The sequence below is a fragment of the Urocampus carinirostris genome, chromosome 17 (assembly GCF_059441175.1).
Source record: "Urocampus carinirostris isolate Australia breed hairy pipefish chromosome 17, RoL_Ucar_1.0, whole genome shotgun sequence".
Classification (NCBI taxonomy): Eukaryota; Metazoa; Chordata; class Actinopteri; order Syngnathiformes; family Syngnathidae; genus Urocampus; species Urocampus carinirostris.
The window spans coordinates 10,260,796-10,284,036 of NC_142365.1; the positions used below are offsets into that span (position 1 = coordinate 10,260,796).

Consider the following 23,241-nt stretch of genomic DNA (forward strand, 5'->3'; position numbering starts at 1 on the left):
AAGGAAAGGGTTGCACCCACGGTCCTGTGAAGGCAGGGCGCGGGAAGCAGGTCCCTCTGAACGCGAAAGTGGGACTTCCGTGGCGAGCGACGGCGGTGTCGGGAACGGAAAAAAACGGGTCGGTAGCCGGAACAGGAGATCAAAAACGTGGTCGGGGTCGGAAACAGGTCGAAAGCCAGGTGAGGAAAGTAGGCATGGTCAGGTTTAAAAAACGGGTCGAAGGCGGGAAACAGACGGGTGTCACAGTTGCCATGACGCCCAATTGGTCCCAGCCGTGTGGCGCCAGGTTCTGTCACGGTTGCCACGGCGCCCAATTGGCCCCGCCCATGGACACCGGCTGAAAAACGTTGACAGATTGCTCCCAGGGAGTACTTAAACACTGTCCTTTGAGCCGTTAGTTGTCAGAGCTTCTGTGAAACTTCTGCTAAACTCCTAGTCCTGTGAATTTGTCTGTGTTTGATCCTGTTTTATTTTCGGCCTAATCTGTTTGATTTTGACCACTGTTTTGTTCGGATTTCAATCCACTTCTGGATCGAGTGTGCGCGCAATCCTCCCCTCCCTAATAAACTGTGAGTATGTTACGCTATTGGGCTCTCATTCCTGTTTCCTGCCCTGGTTTGTGACAACAGGAGAAAAACAGGTGGGAGTCAGGGTAGAAAAAAAGCTTGCCTAGAGTAAACTGAGGTTAGCAGACGGACTGACAACAGGTGACAGAAAGGAGTGGGTTTAAATAGGGACAGGGAGCCAATCAGAGTCCGAGGCAGTCGGCGCCAAAGGACCGGGCACAGGTGAGTCAAATCATTAATCATGACAATTGGTCCCAATTCCCAACCCTACCAAACTAATTAGCACAGAGGTAGCTTCCATAGCTAACTAATGTTACCGTAAATCTTCTTAAAGTGGAGCCCTCAAACCATCTCTTGTATTTTGTTTCCTTTTTCGACCTTGACTCCGACTTTTCATGTTTGGTTTATGACAAAAGACTTAACGAATCGACATTTCTGTTTGAAATGTTTTATTTTAAAATAGCCTCTGCAAACCAAAATGTCCGACTTTGGTGATGTCTCCGATAAGATCCTAATTTTTCCCTCACCGTCACAATAAAAAACAGCTAGCCCTTCCCGCCAGACTCTGGTTTTGCGCCAGGCACAATTAATTGAATGTTATGAGGCTTCCCGGAGCTTCGATTTAAGAGCGAGTTGAGGTTTGTACATCGCAGAACTCAGCACAAATGGGAGGAAACGTGGATAAAGCTAAAGGTTTATTGAAAGGACACGGTTTTTATCTTCTGCGTGGAGTCCAGCCAAACGCATAAAAGTACAAGGGAAATGTCAAAAATCTCGTTTGGAATTAATTAAATGCAAAAACGTTTAAAATAGAATAGAATAGTCGTTGTTGTCATTGATTACCACATAGTGTGTATTGTTTACAGGAGGAACATCTCATTATAGGAGCTGTAAGGAACTAGGAACTTTGTCACTCTCTGCCGCCATCTTCTGGCTTAAAGTCATTATTAGTTTATTCATGATGCACGTGCGAGGACGTGCATTTCTTAGACGTGCTAGAAGAAACTCTTTTTTCATCCTCACGGTGGTTTGGGTTGGTGTTTGGACTACTAGAAGCAGGCCTTCTTTTACTTTCACCATTTTCATTAAACACTCACAAATACAAGCTTACAAAAAAAAACGCACAGTCTCGGCGCACAAGAAAATCTAGCCAGCGCACAAAAATGAGGGCTCAAAATTACTAATTAAGAAGCGACTTAAGTCAAAGTTACAGTGCATAAAGGTAAAAATACACGGGTTCCCCTGACGTTGTGTCATAAATGCGGTATTTTGAAGTCAATGTCGAACGAAGTTGAAAAGTAAAGTCAGTAAAGTTCGTCGCGAACCGGCTTTTTCGGCTCGGCTCACTAAAAGGAACCGGCTCTTTCGGGTCCTAAACAGCTCTTCAGGTTGTTTTTGCTTCTTTAATCCCAACATGACCAAATATTATGTAAAATTATGCACAAAATGACTTAAAGGAATGGGGGAATAGAACAAAAAAGAAAAAAATATCAAAATGAAAAAGTAGTGAAAAGCTGAGAAAAAAAGAAACAAAAGGAAGAGAAAAAAAGAAGGAAAAATTTAGAAAAAAGCCAGAAAAAAAAGAAAGAAATGTAGGAAAAAAGTAAATAGAGAAGAAAAAGTAACAGCTCGGAAAAAATAAACACAATGAGATTTTTTTTTTAAGGAATTTTTAAAAAAGTAAAAAAAAACACAGGAAAAAGAATACAAGTTTGTGTTGCATTCAAATAATTTCCAATTATATTAAGTGAATCTTGTGGCCAACATTGTACTTCCACTAAAAATGTGATTAAGTACAGTTCTGTATCTTACAACCGACTCAATAAGCCCCCCAAAATGTTAATATTATGCGACAAAATATATCAGGAAATAAAAAGAAATGGATATCTTGTGAAAGAATTGTAAGAACAAACGACGTTTGTAGGCCGTACAACCTTTGCAATAGTACATGAGTCAATTCATTCAAAAGAGAAAAATCATTTTGCATTGCCCGAAACTCAGCAAAATGTAACTTGATGAAGTTTTGGACATGTTTGATCATGAATTATCTTGCCACACTTGGGATTGCTGTTGCTCACTGTTGTTTCAAGCGTTGCTCACCGACTTTGTGTGAACGCTCAGACCTGTGGAAAATTAGAGGGAACATTCGTCCCTTATAATATTGACCGCTCTGCTGCGGTAAAGCAAGTCAGCAATCTCCTCTAGACTGGGCAGAGACCAGCCGATGATCTATTTTTCAATACACGTGCAAAATATCTCTTTTCCACAGTTTCTGTGCTCGAATCCCACCTCGCTGGCGTTCCAGCAACCCTCCGAAACTACAAAATGCCATTGATTTGTAAGCGCTCCACCCAATGCTAGCAAACTGAGCAGCATTTGTTCAGGAAATGAACACGCCGCTTTGTTTGGGCCAATCGGGGGCTCCCAAGGGCTGATAGCGTCACATAGACCCCCTTTGTGGATACACACACGCAACCTAAATGTAAACAGCCCCCTCCTCATTTCCAAAATTCGTCATGTTGGGCCACAAATATTTCCTGTGTGCTGCGCACATTCCTGCACACATGCATGTGGGGCTATTTTTACCCGGGGGGAAGGTGCAAAGAGCGTGGCCCTTACTTGCAGAAACACATATAAAATGCACGCATCTCCAGGGACAGTGTGAGAGGATAATGTTCAAATATTAACAAGCGGCCTTCCGAAAGTCAGTTCTGGATATGAAGTGAAGCGCAAGGCACACTTAAATGTCATGTTAAAGCTGTTTCTTTATTTTCTATTGCGCTTATCTTTCTTCATTACACTTCATTACAGAGCTGAAAACATTAAGCCAGCTTACTGCGATGATTAAAATACAACCATTACGAATGAAGCGCTCTTCAGATTGAGATCTACTTTATTGTCATTCTTGTACACGTGTATACAGAACGAAATGTCGATACATCTGACCCGCACAGTTTCCTTGAATGTACAGATATAAATAAAATGTTGTATTGAGTTGGAGTATTGAAGTACTAATAATATACTAAATAATTATAGCTATGTATAGTATTATACAGTAATGCAAAGAGTGCAAGAGGAGCAGCTAACCAGATGTGCAAAATGGGCAGTCAGGTAAACAAGTCACTATACAATAACAATAACACTGGAGTACGATAGTGCAGAGGAGAACAGATGTGCAAAGGAGTGGCTAGGTATAAGAGATATAACTCCAGCTCATCCATTCTATGGTTAATGGATCTGTCGTCAGGACCCAATTGCGTAACGTTCACCTGACACAAACCAGGACAGGAAACAGGAATGAGAACCCAATTTATTGGGCAGAAGAGGAATGCGCGCACACTCGATCCGGGGATCGATGGTCGCGGAAGTAGATTGAAAACAAACAGATCGGGCCAAAAATAAAACAGGATCAAAACACAGGCAAAAACGGAAATCCACAGCACTAGGCCTATCACACAGAGTCTAGCAGAAGTTTCGCAGACACTCTAACACCAGGCAACTCGCAAAACCGCGTTTAAGTAGTCCGGCAGCAATCTGTCAACGCGTTTCAGCTGGTGTCAGTGGGTGGGGCCAATCGGGCGCCGTGGCAACCGTGACAGAACCTGGCGCCACACGGCGGGGACCAATTGGGCGCCATGGCAACAATGACATTACCGACAGTTTTATTGAAAGAAAGAGGAAGGGTTGCGCCTACTATCTGGTGTTCGCACACACTGCAGAAGGGATCTTGGTATTAGTAATAGCTCATAACCCTCTTCGGGTCAAATTGACCCGCCACTGTATAAAAAAACTCCAAAAACCCGGAAATTATATTTTTTAACTTTAAATTTTATGTGTTTTCCTACATAGCTCCCGACAGGAGAAAAATAATGAAATGTTGTTTGATTCACATTCCCGAGTAAGCTGTACTAAATAAATAACAATGATGGTCTTTGGGCAAAATAACCCGAGAGGCATGGAGTCAAAATCAAGGTCACAGAGTGACAGAATGTGACAATGTTTTCGTTGTGTTAAAAATAGATCAGTAGCAGAAGTAAATAAGACAAATGTGGTGGTGTTTAAGTGTATTGCCGTGCCTTGGTTCCAACTCAGATAAGGAAAAAAAAAGAAAGAAAGTTTAATCATTGAAATATATGAATCCAAATCTCTTTTTCATGCATTGTTTCCCTTTACTTCAGTTGTAGAATTACAAATAAATGGGGAGGACTGTGTCCAGGGTTGGGTAGGGTTACTTTAACTTGATTACTTTCAATGACTTTTGGATTACTCCAATACCAAATATGCTAATAAAAGAAAAAATAAACTAAATATGAAAAAGATTACTAAATTTTGTGCAGGCTTGGGGAGTAACGGAACACATGGAACGGCAAAAATGATGTCGGCAAGCTGTTTGGATTTATTTTCATTTTGTTTCTGTCACATTTTATGTTAGTTTTGCCGGAGATCAAAGAGATCAAAGCCAGGAGAGAAAGCTTACCACGTGTTGTGAGTCATAATTTTATTCATATTTAGTTTCTTTTGTCTTTCATTAGCATATTTTGTATTGGAGTCATCCAAAAGTCATTGAAAGTAATCAAGTTAAAATAACCCTACCCAACCCTGACTGTGTCACATGTATTATGGTAAAGGAGAAGGAGAAGCCATTTTAATTTTGGTGTTTGAAATGCAAATCATTTGTTTGTTTTGCGGGTTTTGTGAAAGCGGGACATTTTGACCCAGATTTCTGAGGTATTTTTCGTATATTTTGTCCATTCTCGCTTTCCGTCGCCAAAGCGGAAGTGGCGTCGTAATCAACAAACCCTTTCGCGGGAACTTTTTGTCTTCTTTATTGCTCCCTGTCAAAAATTATATTTTACACATTTATTAATTTGACAAAAATGAGTTTGTGGGTTGATAAATACCGACCAACGTTGCTCGGAAAACTCGACTACCACAAAGAGCAAGCTTCGCAACTCAAAAACTTGGTGAGATCAGCGGATAGATTAGCATAAGATGGCTAAGCTAATTCAGCACGGATTTCGATCGTGTTATTGTTCCCTAAATCCTGATACTAAATCGACAGATATCTGGATTCCTAACAAATATCTAATAATTACTCTCCTTATTTATTATTACAATTTGCCTCATTAAGCGAAAATATACCACTCACAACGTGTCACCTATCTACTCACAGCGTGTCCATCCATCCATTATCTGCACCGCTTATCATCAGTAGGGTCGTGGGGGTGCTGGAGCCCATACCAGCTATCTTCGGGCAGTGGGCAGGGGGACACCTTGAACTGTTTGCCAGCCAGTCGCAGGGCACACAGAGACGGATAACTCACTCGCTCATTCACACCTAGGGACATTTTGGACTGGCCAATTAACCTGACATGCATGTTTTTGGAATGTCGGATGAAAACCACATAAGCACGGGGAGAACATGCAAACTCCACACAGGAGGTTCGATCTCATGACCTCATAACTGCCGCACACGCGCCAGCCACTGCTCCACCGTGCTGCCCTCACAGCGTGTCATGTAGAATAAAACAAAGACTATTTGTGTAACCAAGTTGTTTATTTACCAAATAAACACATTGGTAGTTTAGGATTTTCTAACTTCTTCATGATTAAAAATGACGTTTTCTACCAGTGCTCGAGACGATCCAGATTAGAGTCGAAATGAGGATGACGAGAGCTGTCTTTTTAATTTAACTTTTCCCCGTACTAAAATTGTTTAATGACGTGCAAATGATTTTAAAAATACTGGTAAAACGTATAAATTGATAGGTATATAATTGATCGGAGAAAAAAAAAAAACTAAGGGTAAAATTAAGAGTGTGTGAGTGATTTATCAAGCATTTTATACAATCTTATTTACGATATGGAATACGTGAACTAAAATCAAGACTGTATCCTTGTTTTCAGGTTCAATGTGGCGACTTCCCCCACTTGCTGATCTACGGTCCTTCCGGTGCGGGCAAGAAAACGCGCATCATGTGTCTGCTGAGAGAACTTTACGGGGCCGGCGTGGAGAAGCTTCGGATTGAGCATCAGACCATCGTGGTGAGAAGATCATGCCATCAGCTATCATTGGTGGAGGGCTTTGCGATTCACCCCTAGGACACCACTTTAAAACGTCACTTTAATGCATTACAGTCCCCAAACAAAACATAGTTTGTGAAACCGCTAAAGTTCCCCACGCCTGCTAGAAGGCCTTCATTTTGCCAACTAGAAATTATATTGTTGAAAGCCATAGCTTAGTTTTATGTCTCAGGTCTGCAAAACTGTTTGTGCAGTTCTCCAGATAGATTTCTGACCCTGACAACAAGTAATGGCTGAAAATTAATTCTTACTTTTTTTCCAACCCCAAGTAGCTTGTTTGAGACTTGTCAAAGTCTGATAAATACTCTATTTACAAAAGTTTTCTTTTTAGGCTCCCTCCAAGAAGAAGATTGAGATCAACACCATCGCCAGCAACTACCACTTGGAGGTCAACGCCAGGTATTGGCTTGGACTTTCAGATTATAGTAGATCTCTGACATTAACCTGTTCTCAAGTGAGGATGGCAAAGTGAAATCGCCATGTAGCGGGGATGGAAACCTATGGTAATGTATCGCTAATGTGTCCCGAATCCCTGGTACCCGAAAGTAAAAACCATAAAAACGTAAAAGTGAATCGTAAAAAATACTTACTTGCTAATCCAAAAGTTAATGATTAAATAACATTTTAAATGAATACACATGTTAAAGAAAATGAAATTTGATTTACCTTTGGTGTAAAGTCACTTAAGATGGTCTAGTGGAGTAATGGGTGGATGCAGAGGAGGGGGGTGAACTAGTGACTGTGGATTAAAAATGAAATTGGTTTAAAACGTTTTAGTTTTGAGGATTGTCAAGCTCCAGATTACCTTGTTTTAAGCGCCTCCCCTAAATATTTGTATTAATCCTGGTTGTCGATTGGTTATGGCCATACAACTTAACAATTAAGGGTAGCAATTTGTGTGCCTTCTTAGTATTTCTTGATAAGGTTCTTTTCAGTGGTTATAGTGTTTTTTCTTCTCCCTTTAACATCACTGTAAGCTTTTTACTTATGGTGAATAAATACGGTACAAAAAATACAGTCTTGTAAAGACTCGCAGTCTTTATGAGGCACACAGGATTCTGAACTGAAAGGCATTGTGGGAAGGAGTTTAGCCGATAGCAACTCGGCATCTCCATGATGGCGTGACACAAACGTGTAGCGGGGCACTTATTACATGGCGTCAACCAATAGCAGACCGGCATTTGAGAGATGTAACTAATTATGCGCTCAAATTCCAGGAAGTTTGATTTTTAAGTTATTCTGCATGCAAAATAATCTGTTCTTGATGCTATATAGTGGAGAAAATGCTGTTCAAAGGAGGCCAAAAACATTGAACTCACACTGTCAAGTGAAAACGCCGTAAGGCAGTGCCGACGTAACCGGGGGGTCGACCCTTCCCCATGCACTCCACCTGACACAACAATTGCTTTTCAGTGATGCAGGCAACCAGGACCGCGTGGTGATCATGGAGCTCATCAAGACCATGGCTCAGTCCCAGCAGATCCAGTCCAGCGCACAGCGGGAGTTCAAAGGTAGGCCTCGTGCGGGGCAACAATTTCAAGCCATTACAAGCACTTCACTTAAAATTTAAGCACAACATTAAAATTCTAGCATTTTCACGGATTTCAAGCATCCGTACGAGCCCTGTATTTCCTTTATGAGACGAGGCACCTCAGGCTGTCACAGGGGTAAGGTCGGGCCTAAAAAATATACATCCCAGCCTGAGCCTGACCACGAAAACCGGGGCCGGGAAAAAATTAAGTCCGTTCATCATTTGGACGGGTTGAAAATTGGGCCATAAACCTCAGCAGCAGTAGGTCCTTAAGAACCTAGCGTTGCACTTGAACTCATTAGGTGCTATAACGTATGGTTTTCAGAAGAATTGTCCCTGAGTGGGAACATCCATCTGTTATCTGGTCCGCTTATCCTCAGTAGGGTCGCGGGGATGCTGGAGCCCATCCCAGCTATCTTCGGGCAGTGGGCAGGGGACACAGGGACGGACAACTCACTCGCTCATTCACACCTAGGGACAATTTGGACCGGTCAATTAGCAAGTTAACATGCATGTTTTTGGAATGTGGGAGGAAACCGGAGTACCCGGAGGAAAACCCACGCAAGCACGGGTGAGAACATGCAAACTCCTCACAGGAGGTTCGATCTCATGACCTTAGAACTGTGCTGCACACACACTACCCACTGCGCCACCGTGCTGCCCGAGTGGGGGGGGGTTTGTTGTGAGGGTCAAACAGAGTTCCCGAATGTTTGATCTTACATTACACAGTCCAGCGTTTTTCCGAATTGCTCAGTCCACAATTAGTAGATTTGGGAGTCCACAATTGAAAGGATTTGGGAGTACAGTCAATAAACATGCCCGATTAAAGTCGCCGTCGACGATAAAGCTCCGTTGGGGTAGTGCAAGCTGATGTTTAGCAGCGGGCAGGAGATATAGCGCTATGCTAACGTTAGCATCTGGTGAAACTGTTAGCGGTGGAAAGATTGTGACCGAAATTATGTGATCACTTCTGTAGAAATGTCGGGCGCTGAAAAGTTCTTGCAATGAAATATTATTTTGCAAGTAAACTGCCTTTGTATTTATAGAAAGCATTATTTAGATATCAGAGGTATCACAAATACAAAAAAAAGCACCAACGTGAAAGTTCTGCTTGAAATGCATCCTTTCACTGAATGCCATTTTTCTCAGTTTTCTTAAAAAAAACGAGTATTTTCAAGGAACTTGGCAATGCTCAACTCTCATTTACTAAACAATCTGATAAAATGTGAGGGCCGAAGCTTTCTTTTGATGTGTCCTATGTTGGGCTGCACGATTCACCAAAATCGAATCGACATTGCGATTGCGTAATCATATGACACTGCGTTTTTTTTTTCAAGGATTTATTGACAGTAGCGCTAACAAAGCTCCCCAGAAGAGGGCGCTGTTTACTTTAGTGTAACCACTTCACAATCCTGTGAAATTCACGTAAAATCTCAAGCTAAGACGTATCAAATTTAAATCAAATGCTTTTGTTGAACCCTTTAGAGCAGGGGTGTCAAACTCATTTTAACTCCGGGGGCCACACGATAACAAACATTCTCTCGGGGGCCGGACTAGTAGATTAGAGTGAAAGAAAAAGAGAAAGAAATAAGAGCGGGAGAGATATAGAGAGGGTGGGATGAAGAAAGAGAGAGAGAGAGAGAGAGAGAGAGAGAGAAAGAATGTGAGAAATAAGAACTAGTGAGAGGGGGAAAGAAAGGGAGATGGAGAAAGAAATCCAAATGGAGAGAGAGGGAGATAATGTGAGAAACAAAAAAGATAAAAAGAGAACTAGTGAGAGAGGGGGAAAGAGAGTGAGAGAAAGAAATCCAAAGAGAAATAAAAAAGGAGAGAAAGAGATGGAAAGAAAGTAAGAGAAAAAGAGAGACAGACAGAAGGAAAGCAAGAAAAAAAGAGAGTGGGGATGAAAGAAAGAGAGAAAAAGCTAGTCAGAAAGAAGGCTGAAGAGAGAAGACACCACCTAAGAATGAAAGACATCGAGAAAAAAGGTGAGAGAGTGAGAGAACGAAAAGGAGAGAAAGAAAGTGAGAATGCAAGTGAAAGGGAAATAAAATAAAAGAGAGATAACGAGATAGAGAAAGAGAGAAAGAAATGAAGAGAGAGAAGGAAGGAAGAGAAAGAAAGAAAGGGAAATAGAAAACAACCAATAGAAAGCAAAATCAAAAAAGGGGGAGAGAGAAAGACAGAAACAGAAAGAAAGAAAGTGCAAAGCAAATAGAGAAATAAGTAGTGAGAGACAGAATGAGAAAGAAAGAAAAATAGAGAAAGACAAATTGTGAGAGAGGAGGAAAGAAAGAGAGAAAGAAATCCAAAGAGAAATAAAAAAGAGAAGGAGAGAAAAGAGAAGGCGAGAAAGAGAAGGGGAAAGTAAGAGAGAAAAAGAGAAAATGAAAAAAGTGCAAAAGAAGGTTAAAAGACAGAGAGAGAGAGAGAGAGAGAGAGATAAAGAGAGAGGGTGGGATGAAGAAAGAGAGAAAGAGAGATAGAACACAATTTTCTGTAGCCCTTCATAAATGAGTCTAATTGGCTGTCACCGACTCCTCCCATTTGAGAGAAACGTCTGACATTGAATGAATTAAGTGAGAGAGAGGCAGAGAGACAAAGAAGAACATTGACAATAAAATAAAGTCAGCGAGAAAGAGGCCTGGCCCGAACGTAATGATTGATATCTTAGGCCTGCTCGGGTCTTGGTCGTGTTCGTGGCTTAAGATCTTACCTGTACGTTGTCGTCCGGCAGTGGTTCTGCTCACCGAAGTGGACCGCTTGACCAAGGACGCCCAGCATGCTTTGCGGCGCACCATGGAAAAGTATATGGCCACCTGCCGCCTGATCCTCTGCTCTACGTCCACCTCCAAAGTCATCGGGCCCATCCGGAGCCGTTGTCTGGCAATCCGGGTCCCCCTGCCCAGCACACAAGAGGTAAAACCACAGAGGATTTTTGCCCCCCCCTCGGTAGACGATCGAGGGGGGGGGGGCATGCCCCACCGGAATTATTTTGGACAAATTTCATCTATTGCAATCAAAATTGGATTCAAGTCGAGCTAGGATATAAAATCTTTCGGTCCACTATATAAAGAGCATACTTCCTACTACAGTTTACAGTTAAGGTGTCACACCAACAGACCCCGTTTTGGCAGTGTGTCGCTTAAAAATATCCTGTATATGGAAGCTCATAAACAACTTAGGTTCACTGTTGAGACACTTAATGATAAAAACCTACAGAACAACTGTAAACAGCCAGAAACGCCAGTCAAGCATACCAAGCGATTTGATTGGGTGGGCGCAGCTATGCATACATAGCGCCGTCTGCACCGAAGGTAAATACTTGTACTCTGTTTTGCAGTATTTTGAGACATTTTTATAAAAGAGCTCTGCTTGCACCATTTTTTATACTGAAAAAAATGAAGGTCCAAATGAGCCTCAACCATCTTAAGTAATTGCGCAAGGGAAACAAGTTTTAAGCTTTCTTATTCCACTTTCATTTCAAAAGAAACGGCTCGCCTCTTCTTTACACTTCACACCAACTATATTGAATGGATGCACCAGATATTGAACGATAAAAAGGTCAAAGTTCTTAGCGCGCTGGAGATACAGTATAGAATGTTTACACACGAACTAGGAAGAGGAAGCCGGATTTCTTCTTCGGGTTGGATGCCGGGTGACCTCTCACAGCGCCACACGCCGGTAGTGGCGGAAAGAAGCACTACAGTTAGGTCCTCTACTTCGAAAAATGTGCACACAATACAAAATCTAACTTACAGGAATGTCCGGATATTTTTCGGAAAATTTTTTTTTTGGTATTTACCGTTTATTGAATGGTCGTTAGTGGGGGAGCGTTTGTACACTATTAAGTATCACTCCCGTTGCTTAGTGATAGACACTGCACCATGTTTTGGAGCCATTAATAATATTATAATATTTTTCCTGCTTCGACTAATTTTGTAAAATATCCCTTTTATCTTCGGTATTGCACTCTTTTTTTTTTTCGAACATTAAAATAAAAACAGGACAAAAACAATGGGTTAACAACAAAATAATGTTACATAACATGTTCGAAAAGGGGTAGTAAGAAGCAGACGCTTATTTTCCCTACCCCTTTATCTACCCTGTTGAATACATTTTAAAAATCCTCTTCTCCTCTTGTGTCTAATATAACAAAATCTCATGGATATACTTATTACATAGGTCAGATCAATTATAATAATAATAATAGTCACAAATTTTATACACTAATCTTCGTAATACCCATCCCTCAACGTCATAATGCCACTAATTATCAAACATCACTAGGGCACCAATGATAATAACAACAATAGAAATAAACATACCGTATTTTCCGCACTATAAGGCGCACCTAAAAGTCTTAATTATTTTCAAAAGCTGACCATGCGCCTTATAATACAATGCGCCTTATATATGGCTCAATATTAAATCGCAAGGTCTCGCAACTTACGCAACATCTGCCGACTCGATTTTCCCCCGAGCGCCAAGTAGTCCGCGGTGTATGCTGGGATTTTTATACCGGCGTTTCATTGGCTAACCAATGTGTCAATCATCATTTGAATCGATCGCTATTGGCTAAAGTTATTCGGAGCCTCAGATAGGCTGGAGGGCCGAAACAAACCCTGCAATTGGCCGAAAAAGATGTGTCAATCCTCAGTCAAATCGATCGCTATTGGCTGAAGTTATTCGGAGCCTCGGATGGCTAGAGGGCCAAAACAAACCCTGCAATTGGCCGAAAAAGATGTGTCAATCATCCGTTAAATCGATCACTATTGGCTGAAGTTATTCAGGGCCTCGGATTGGCTAGAGGGCCAAAACAAACCTTGCAATTGGCCGAAAAAGATGTGTCAATCATCCCTTAAATCGATCGCTATTGGCTGAAGTTATTCGGAGCCCCGGATAGGCTAGAGGGCCAAAACAAACCCTGCAATTGGCCGAAAAAGATGACTGAATAGCAGCTTGCTAAACTACTCCATAAAGAAACACGTTTCATTAGTCTGTATTTGTAAACATTTTACTCTCCTGGATTTACTTCACTCACGGTTGCAAGAAGACCATGATTGCGTATCATTACTGAACGTGAGAACTTCGGTGAGCTATGCGGCTTTATATTTTCCCGGTATCTTGTTTTAGAACGATCTTGATGTTTCTGTGATGAGTTGAGTGAATTAAACTCAATTCCAAGTGTTTAATGTCATATGCACAGTAAAGTTGCGAGCGAAAAAGAAAATAGAAACTAAGGAATGGTTGGCATTTCTTGAATCCCAAGACTTCAACCTTCGAATGATATTTGAAATGACGCATTTAAGTGACATCGTACGGACACCGCATCCGCACGTGTCTACGACACGTATTTGCTTCTTTGCAAGCTTTGGGAATGTTAAGGGGTAATCAGTTTGACTGAATCATCTGACTGTTTTGTCGACGTTCCCATTGTAGAGCCTTATAATCCGGTGCGCCTTATCTATGGAAGATATAGGACCAAAAACTATTTTTGGGGGGTGCGCCCTATAACCCAGTGCGCCCTATAGTGCGGAAAATACGGTAATATTTATAGTAACAGTTATGATATAATAATAGCAACAATAACAACAAAGTTAACCATAGTTTTAAACGCAGTACAGTGGAACCTTGCTAGTTTGCGGTTCCACTTTTGCGGGTTCAGAGCTTCGCGGGTCTAAAAATATACCTTACCTTCTTAATAAAAGCATTTATTGACTTGACGCCATTGAGCGCGAGCTTATGTCAACTGAGGACACTGTGTGGACACTCTTATTGTGAAGGGGAGGGGAGGCCCTGACACAATGCTTAGTCATCGCCGCTTCGCTCACCCTCCCCTCTCCTTCAACTCCTCCCACCTCACCCCCTTCTTATGTGGCGCTCAGTTTATCAAGGAGGGAACTTTTGTTCTCCTGTCTTGCGTCGTTCCTTTGCTCACTTATCGCTTCCGTCGCCCCCCACTGTTCATTGCACAAATTAGTGCGGCTACAGAGAGGATAACACACATATTAACCAATCGGCCAAAAGCCAGTAAATGGATGAAAAAGCATGCAAGCGAGCACACCATGGCGTTTGCTATCTTTGATATAATGAGATATCTGTGTTAGTTTGATTAACTTCATATTTATACATATTTTTTGGGATATTATATTCTTAATAATACAACTTTGAGATTCTGGCGGTCCTCCGTTATGGAAAACACTAAACAAAATGGAATAAATGAATCTTTGTTAGTGATTACAACGAAGTGTCTATGGTTTATAAGATTAGACTTGTCACTCTGAGATAAATATTTCATAAAAGCCGGCAATGGAGAGCAGCCAATGATTTCCTGGGCTGTGTTGATGAATTTGACTAAGGTTATGCTGTTTTTCCTGATCTCCGAGGTGTGTCAAATCCTCACGTCGGTGTGCAAGAAAGAAGGTCTCCTCCTCCCGCCCGAGCTCGCCAAACGGATCAGCGACAAGTCGGGGCGCAACCTCCGCAAAGCGCTGTTGATGTGCGAGGCCTGCAGGGTGCAGCAGTGAGTCCCAATACCGTATTCTCTTACATTAGAAGGACTTTGTCCGGAGTTATCTCTACATCAGGGATGTCAAACTTATTTGAACTTAGGGGCCACTTGGTTGGTAGAGAGAGGTAGAGAGAGAGAAGGGGAGAGGAACATGAGAAAGAGAGAAAGAGAGAAGGGAAGAGAAATGTGAGATATATAGAGCGAGGTAGAGAGGGGCCACTTGGTTGGTAGAGAGGAAGAGAGAGAGAGAGAGAGAGAGAAGGGGAGAGGAACGTGAGATAAAGAGAGAGAAGGGGAGAGGAACGTGACATAAAGAGAGAAAGAGAGAAGGGAAAAGAAATGTGAGATAAAGAGAGCGAGGTAGAGAGGGGCCACTTAGTTGGTAGAGAGGAAGAGAGAGAGAGAGAGAAGGGGAGAGGAACGTGAGATAAAGAGAGAGAGAGAGAAGGGGAGAGGAACGCGAGATAAAGAGACAGAGAGAAGGGAAGAGAAATGTGAGATAAAGAGAGCGAGGTAGAGAGGGGCCACTTAGTTGGTAGAGAGTAAGAGAAAGAGAGGTAGAGAGAGAGAGAGAGAGAGAGAGAGAGAAGAAGAGAGGGACGCGAGATAAAGAGAGAGAGAAGGGGAGAGGAACGTGAAATAAAGAGAGAGAGAAGGGAAAAGAAATGTGAGGTAAAGAGAGCGAGGTAGAGAGGGGCCACTTGGTAGAGAGGAAGAGAGAGAGAGAGGTAGAGAGAGAGAGAAGGGGAGAGGAACGTGAAATAAAGAGAGAGAGAAGGGAAAAGAAATGTGAGATAAAGAGAGCGAGGTAGAGCGAGTGAGAAAGGGGAGAGCCAAAAGTGGGAGAGAATTAGAAAAGAAAAAATGGGGAAAAAGGGGAAAAGGAAGGAGGAGGAGAGAGTAAAAGAGAAAGAAAAAAGCCAACAGAGGGCGACAAAGAGAAAAAAGACAAAGATTGAAATAGAGTGTAAGAAAGGGAGAGGAGAGACAAAATGGGCTAGTCAGAAAGAGAGGAGACAATGAGGAAAAAGAGAAAGAATATGACAGAAGAGCAACTGAGAAAGAGAGAAACATGGAGAACGTAAGAAAGACAGAAGGACAAAGTGAAACAAAAGAGACAAGACAAGAAGGAAAAAAGAGTGAGATACATCGGGTAAGAGAGAAAAAAGAAATGGAGAAAGATAAGGAGAGAAATAGAGAGGGGAGGAAGAGCGAGACAAAGTAGAATGAAAAGACACTTTGAGAAAGAAAGAATAAAGGGGGATTAAAAGAAACAGAAAGGAAGTCTGTAAAAGAGATAAAGAAGGAGAAGGAAAGCGGGTGAGAAACACAGCTTTGTGAGTGGGCTTTGTCGACATCTAGTGGACATATTCAAATACGCACCGTATTTTTCTCTTGTGCTGCACTCACTTTGACACCCCAGCTCTCCGCATTCAACAGGTACCCCTTCTCTCCGGACCAGGACGTCACCGAACCCGACTGGGAGTGCTTCCTCCGAGAAACCGCCAACACCATCGTGAGCCAGCAGACCCCACAGAGGTAGGGGGGGGGTGTGAAGGGGTTGTGAATGCTTGAAATTGCTGCCGTGTTTCTGAACAAGCATGCTTTGCTATTGGCTTTCTTTTTTCTTCGCGATTAATGCCAGTTGGCATTAGTTTGTACGGCATTGTCCTTTTTCTCAGTCCTCTTTTTTTCTTCTTTTGTTTTATCTTTTTTCTCCCTATTTGTTTATCTCTATTTTTCTTCTCTCGTTCTTTTTCTCCCTTTCTCCCCTCTTGAATGTGCTCCATTATGCTTTCTCTTCATCACTCGTTTTCTTCCTTATTTCTGTACTTTTTTTCTTCTTTTTTGTATTTGTTGCTTTCTTTCTCTATTTTTCTCTACTTTCTATTATGCTCGATTATGTTCTTGTTCTTACTGCTTTTCTTCCTCTCTCTTGGTCAAGCTTTATTTTTTTCCTTCTCACTCCTATACTCTTCTTTTTGCTATTTCTTTTTCAATCTTTTTTCTTCTTCTGTCATTCAATTTAATCCCTACTCTACTTCTTGCTATTGTACTCTCTGTACTGTGCTTTCTCTTTCTTTCTCCCCTCTTTTTCTCCTCCTTTCTTCTTTTCTCTCTACTCGTCCAACCCCTGTGAGAGTTTTTGACACCCTCCCTGGGATAGTGTGCCACGGTTCAAAAATAATTTCGGAATCAGCCACTAGAGGGCAGCAGAAACACCCAGTATAAACGATCTGGCCAAGAAGCCAAAGTCCAACGCTTTTGGTAAATGGTCTGCATTTATATGTCTTGCCCAAGGACACTGACATATAACAAGGAGGAGCCGGGAATCGAACCTGCGACCTCTCGATCCCAAGACGAGCGCTCCACCTCCTGAGCTAATGACGCTAATGCTAACGCTTTTCCCTCCCGAACCAGATTACTGGAGGTGCGAGGTCGCCTGTACGAGTTGCTGACTCACTGCATCCCCGCCGACATCATCATGAAGGTAGCGACAAGACCCAAGCGCGCGTAGAAAAACGGGGAAAGGTAAAGAAACACGTCCCGGTTCCTCGGCAGGGTTTGGTGCGGGAGCTTCTGGATAACTGCGACGGGCACCTGAAGCCGGAAGTGGCGCACATGGCCGCCTACTACGAGCATCGGCTGCAACTGGGCAACAAGGCCATCTACCACCTGGAAGCCTTCGTGGCAAAGTTTATGGCCATCTACAAGAAGTTCATGGAGGAAGGCATGGACGCCATGATGTTCTGATGGACACCGACACTCTCAGATAAGAAAGTAGACGTGCATTTCCGACAGGAAACATCAAAAGTGCGGAACATTTTACTGCTATTCTGTTTTTCTGCTAGGCTATGCTAATTCCATTCCTTCCGAAGACTCGGTTCTTTTTTACATTTGGACGGAACATACTTGAGTTGGTAGGAGTTCTGGTATCTTAATGAATGAAACTGCTTCAAATAAATGGAAAAACGCACTTAGCAGTGGATAATATTTTGATTTGCTTGGAAGTTGATGTCATTTTGGCCTAACATCAAATTTAGTTACCTTTAAAAATACCTTTAAAGCAGGGGTGTCAAACTCATTTTAACTCGGGGGGGGGCGCACGATAGACAAAACTTTTCTCGGGGGCCGGACGAGTAGATTAGAAAGAAGCGGAAAAAAAAGGAAAGAAATAAAAGAAAGAGGGAGAGAAAAAGAGAGAGAGCGTGGGACAAGGAAAGAGAGAAAAAATGTGAGAAACAAAAGAGATAAAAAGTGAGAGGGGGGAAAGGGAGAGAGAAAGAAATCCAAAGAGAGGAGCGAAAGATAGAGGGGGGAGAAAGAAGAGGAGAAAAGGAAGAGAGCTAAATGAGGTAAAAGACAGAGAGAAAAAGAAACAAAGGGAGTGAAAGAGAGAGACAGCGAGATAAAAAGAGAGGAAGAGAGAGAAGGAAAGAGAAAGAAAGTACAGCTTCTTTGTGAGAGGCACCTGACATAGTTCGACCTGCAGCTCATTTTTCTCTTGCGCTTCTCAGTGTTGTCTCGCGAGCCGGATTCAATCCCTTTGCATGCCTGATCCGGCCCGCGGGCCGCCCGTTCGACACCCCTGCTATAAAGTATCTAATTCTGGACAGAGATACAGTAGACTCCAGGGTAATGCTTCAAATATGATATTCTTTAGCCCCTCTTTACAGCTCTTACCCCAGTGATGCTAAAGGGAGAAGTAAGATCATAACAATGGAACCAAAGCTTGAGATAGTTATTTTTAATGTCTGCCCTCAGGATGATGGTGCAAGCCCCCCGCCTTAATATGAAAATTAAAGGGACACTGTATTATTAGACCATTAGATATTGCTGTATTGTGTTGTGCAAATGAAAATAAGTGCTAAAAAACAGAAGGATAACGACAAAATTACTGAGACTTTAAAGTAATCTAGACAATTCTAGCTGCAATTGTGAGAGTTGGGGCTGGATTTAGAAGTTATTATATAACCGTTAGCATAAAGTTGTTAGCATGTAGTCGATAGCAATAAGGACAGTATAAAAAAATAATAGCTATAGTAATAACTTAGTAATAACACTGTTATTACACTTTGTAATAACATTTTGAATGGGCCCTTTCGAAATGCATGGGTTCCATTCATTTCAATGTGTCACCATGGTACCAGGAGTTTCCAGGGGTGGCGCTAGTGGGTCACTGTCTTCCATCAAATTTAACCATAGGCAAATGGTAGATGTCAACGAGTGGACGACATGTTAGTACGTAGCCGTTAGCATGACTTGTTAGCTTGTAGCCACTAGCATTTAGTAGTTAACATAACTCGTTAGCATAAAGCTGTTAGCATAATTTGAGCATGGAGCCATTAAAATTTAGCTGTTAGCATAATATGTTAGCATGTATCCGTACGTCTAATTTGGTAGCACGTAGCTGTTAGCATTACTTATTAGCATGTTTCCGTTTACATGTAGTTATTAGCATCACTCGTAAGCGTGTAGCTTTTATACTGACATGTTAGCATTTAGCCATTATCATGTGACAGTTAGCATAGTTTGGTAGCATGTAGCCCTTAGCATCACTAGTAAGCGTTAAGCTGTTAGCATAACTTGTTGGAATGAAGCCTAACTCGTTGGCATGACTGGTTAGTATAAGGCGCTAGCATGTAGCCGTTAGCGTGTAGCTGTTAGCGTGACTTGCTAGCATGTAGCTTTGAACCACTATGCTTACAGCACTGATGGCAATGAGGGAGCCTGGAATCAACCTAGCACTCGTGGTATTGAGTTGGGGCTGGTGAAGCGAACAGCACTTTATTCATTTAAAAAGAAGAAAAAGGGAAGAAAGGAAGGAATAGAGAAACAAATGAAAGAAAGGGAGAGATAAGATAAAAAGAAACGATAAAAAAAGAGGGGGAAAGCAGAGAAATACATTTAAAAAATTGTCGACCTACAAGCATTTTTATGCGGTGAGTTCATGTCATTTAGCTTATTTAAATCCATAGTGTCATTTTTCTTTACCAGTATTTGGCACCAAATATTACACACTGTCTCTTTAAGTGCAGTCCACACAAATAATGCATTCATTTATTACAGATGAATTCTCTACAATGTTTTTGGGGACGGAAAACCGGATTTTGGCCCATCTTGACCCAGACCTTAGCTCCAGCGCCCCCAGGAAAATTAAGTTTAAGACCCCCGACCTAATTGAAGCACGGCAATAAATAACGCACGAAGCACATTCTTCTAAAAAGCTTCTAACGCAGGCATGTCTCATTCAGTTTGGCCCCAGGGGCCAGATCCAGACTTGCTGTTAAAATGGAGAATCTTACCTATTTATCTTTTTTTTCTCAGTACTATCATTTTCAGTGAATGCAGTTTTACACCTGAACCGACTCACCGCGCTATACAAACTCACCGCTGCCCTCTAGCGGCCGGTGAAAGTGTTTGCTTTGCGTTCATTTGAAAAGGAAATTATAACTTTTGATTGGAATGACCTAGGGGAAGGGGTGTCAAACGTGCAGCCCGTGGGCCGGATCGGGCCCGGCAAGGGTTTTAATCCAGCCTACGGGATTTTTGCTAAGAGAAAAACTAGCTGCAGTTTTAAATATGTCCATTTGATGTCACTAGAGTTAGGCCAAGCCACTTACTAAGCAACTGGAGACGTATTTCTCCCCGTCCTTTTTCTTTTTCACTCTTTCTTCTCTTCCTCTTCTTCCCTCGATTTATCTTCCTCAGTTTTCCCTCTTCTCTCTCCCTATTTCTTTTCCTTTTTTTCTTTCTCTATTTTTGTCTCTCTCACTCTTTCTCTCTTTGACTATTTTCCCTTCTTTCCCTCTCTTTCTCCTCTCTCTCACTCTTTATTTTTTTTTCATTATCTCGTTTTTCTCCTGTCTGTCGCTCCTTGTTCTCTTTCTGACTTTTTTCTCTATGTCTCTTTCTTTGGGCCTTTATGTCTCTTTCTTTTTTCACTCTCTTGGTCTGTCTTTCTCGTTGTTCCTTTTCTCTCTTTTCACTCCGTCTGTTTCTCTCTGTCGTTCTCACTATTTCTTTCTCTCTTTCTCTCTTATTCTCCCTCATTCTTTTTTTTTTTTTTTTTTCATTATCTCGATTTTCTCCAGTCTTTTTCTCTCCGTGTTCTCTGACTTTTTTCTCCATGTCTTTCTTTGGGCCTTATGTCTCTTTCTTTCTCTTTTTTTTCTCTTGGTCTTTCTTTCTTGTTGTTCCCTTTCTCTCTTTTCACTCTGTCTTTTTCTTTCTGTCGTTCTCACTATTTCTCTCTCTCTTTTCACTCTGTCTTTTTTTTTCATTATCTCGTTTTTCTCCTGTTTTTGTCTCTCCGTGTTCTTTCTTTTGGCCTTAATGTCTCTTTCTTTCTCTTTTTCACTCTCTTGGTCTTTCTTTCTCATTCCTTTTCTCTTCTCACTCTGTCTTTTTCTTTCTCTGTGTCTCTCTTTCTCTCTTATTCTCCCTTTTTTTTTTCTTTCTTTATCTTGTTTTTCTCCTGTCTTTGTCTCTCCGTGTTCTGTTTCTGACTTTTTTCTCTATGCCTCTTTCTTTGGGCCTTTCTCCCTCTTCCTTTCTCTCTTTTTCACTCTCTTGGTCTTTCTTTCTCGTTGTTCCTTTTCTCTCTTTTCACTCTGTCTTTTTTTTTCTGTCGTTCTCTTGATTTCTTTCTCTCTGTCTCTCCTTCGCTCTTATTCTCCCTTTCTCTCTCTCTTCATTTCTGCCATATGGCCTCCGAGCTAAAATGAGTTCGACACCCCTGACCTAAAGACCAAATTCATTTTCAACACACTCAAAATCACAGCAAGCCGGATTACGTCACCCGACGGGGCCGGATCCGGCCCCCGGGCCGTACGTTTAGCGTTCCCCTTCTAGTGTATCCCGAGCCGTCAATCTTCAGTACGCGTCCTGGCGCCCCCTGGTGGCGTAGTAGATAACCAGAGCGAGCGTGAGCAAGGCGGCCGAGCCCACCAGCGTCAGGAAGGCCGCCACGGGCCCTTTGAGCAAGACACGGCAGCCGGGGCAAAGGCGTTCGGGGCGGGGACAGCGTCGCGCCGGCGCCTCCTGCAGGGGGAAGCCGTTGTGAAGGATGAGGTTGCGGTAGTTGGCCAGCGAGGCCTTGGCTACCGCTTCCTGGTGGACGTGGCCGTACAGGCCGAAGCCCGGGTCTCGCAGGTCGCTCAGGGCGTAGGCAAAATAGCCTTTCAGGTTCACGCCGTCTAAAACCCAAGCTGCCGGAAAATGTGAAGGAAAAACTGATCAACAGACATGGTAAGGATAGAGCACAGGTGTCGGACAGGCGGCCCGCGGGCCAGATCGGGCCCGCTAAGGGGTTGAATCCGGCCCGCGAGACAACACTCGGAAAAGCGCAAGAGAAAAACGAGCTGCAGGTTGAAATATGTCAGCTTGATGTTGCCAAAGCCAGGTGCCTCGAACAAAGACACTGTACTCACTCTCACTCTCGCCCTCTCTCTCTCTCAACTTTTTATCTTTTGTTTCTCACCGCTCTCGCCCTCTCACGACTTTTGATCTTTTGTTTCTCACGCTCTCGCCCTCTCTCTCTCTCACGCTCACTCCCTCTTTTTCTTTCTTTGTCCCGCCTTCTCTCCTTTTCCCTCCCTCTTTCTCTTATTTCTTTATCCCTCTTTTTCTTTCTCTTTAATCTACTAGTCCGACCCCCGACAGAATTTTTGTTCTATCATGTGGCCCTTGAGTTGAAATGAGTTTGACACTTCTGGATTAGAGGTAAGATCTTGGGCCCGGACCCGAAACTTTTTTCACTCCAAATCGCGAAATCCAAACAAATCTTTCTCCTCTGTATTTAGGGAAAAGGATGCACGGCTTCCTCCCTTCACCTCCCTTACGTGATTTCTGCTCGTTCGTCAAATCCAGTTAATCCGTAAGGTTTTGTTAGGTTCGGGTTACCATACTCGTGATTCAGGTCGGGTCGGGCTAAATTATGTAGGCCAGATCTTACCTTTAGGATGTTTTTACCGCACTACTACATAAATATTAATGCAAATTGACTCATGATCCGCTTGATTAAGATCAACAACTACAGACATGGAGTCTTTTAAGCTAGCTTTACACAGCTTGATGCTCAATTCCGATTTTCGGGCTGAAATCCAATGATTTTGTTCACATTTTCAACTAAATGCGACTTCATCTTCCTGTGTGGATGCCACAACAGTCACGTATATGAAAAGGAAGACACATGACATCCCACGCAATCCACTCATGTTTGCGGAAGTACTCATGGATGTCATCAGCCGAGCACTGTCCCCACAAAATATTATTTAAATGCAAGATCTCGCTTCCCTTCCTTTGGATGCCGTCCCTGTGGTGGGGTTTGAATGTAAATATTGTTAAAACTAAATCAGGGGTCTTCAACATGGTGCCCGCTGGCAACAGGGTGCCCCCTATGGACATTTGAGGTGCCTGCCAACCTTTTCATAAAATAGACTGGGTCTATATAACCCTATTTTTAAAAATTCAACTGGTAATAACCTGGTAACAACATAATAATTACAAGTTGATATTTTTATACATTCCAGTTCATGTACTTT

At 42.4% G+C, this 23,241-nt stretch overlaps 2 protein-coding genes across 2 annotated transcripts in view; one reads left to right on the top strand and one right to left on the bottom strand.

Annotated features, from left to right (window-relative positions):
• The first annotated feature begins 5,334 nt into the window (after nucleotides 1-5,334).
• On the top strand, nucleotides 5,335-17,672 carry rfc3 (replication factor C (activator 1) 3). Its single transcript, XM_088321027.1, has 9 exons — nucleotides 5,335-5,530; nucleotides 6,474-6,611; nucleotides 6,982-7,049; nucleotides 8,064-8,161; nucleotides 10,919-11,100; nucleotides 14,571-14,707; nucleotides 16,136-16,234; nucleotides 17,117-17,186; nucleotides 17,258-17,672. Exons 1-9 carry the CDS (start codon nucleotides 5,444-5,446, stop codon nucleotides 17,447-17,449), a joined length of 1,071 nt encoding a protein of 356 aa, XP_088177153.1. The 5' UTR covers nucleotides 5,335-5,443; the 3' UTR covers nucleotides 17,450-17,672.
• A 2,057-nt stretch (nucleotides 17,673-19,729) lies between these two features.
• The window catches only part of kl (klotho), a 30,820-nt gene continuing 27,308 nt past the window's right edge, over nucleotides 19,730-23,241 (bottom strand). The window contains exon 13 of the mRNA XM_088321211.1: nucleotides 19,730-21,906. Coding sequence (XP_088177337.1) covers nucleotides 21,572-21,906 — 335 coding nt within the window. The 3' untranslated portion in view covers nucleotides 19,730-21,571. The remainder of the gene's footprint in view (nucleotides 21,907-23,241) is intronic.

Coding starts and splice junctions, on each gene's coding strand:
- rfc3 (XM_088321027.1), top strand. CDS start 5,444: ATGAGTTTGTGGGTTGATAAATACCGACCAACGTTGCTCGGAAAACTC. Junction 7,050..8,063: donor CACTTGGAGGTCAACGCCAG/GTATTGGCTTGG, acceptor ATTGCTTTTCAG/TGATGCAGGCAACCAGGACC. Junction 14,708..16,135: donor GAGGCCTGCAGGGTGCAGCA/GTGAGTCCCAAT, acceptor CGCATTCAACAG/GTACCCCTTCTCTCCGGACC.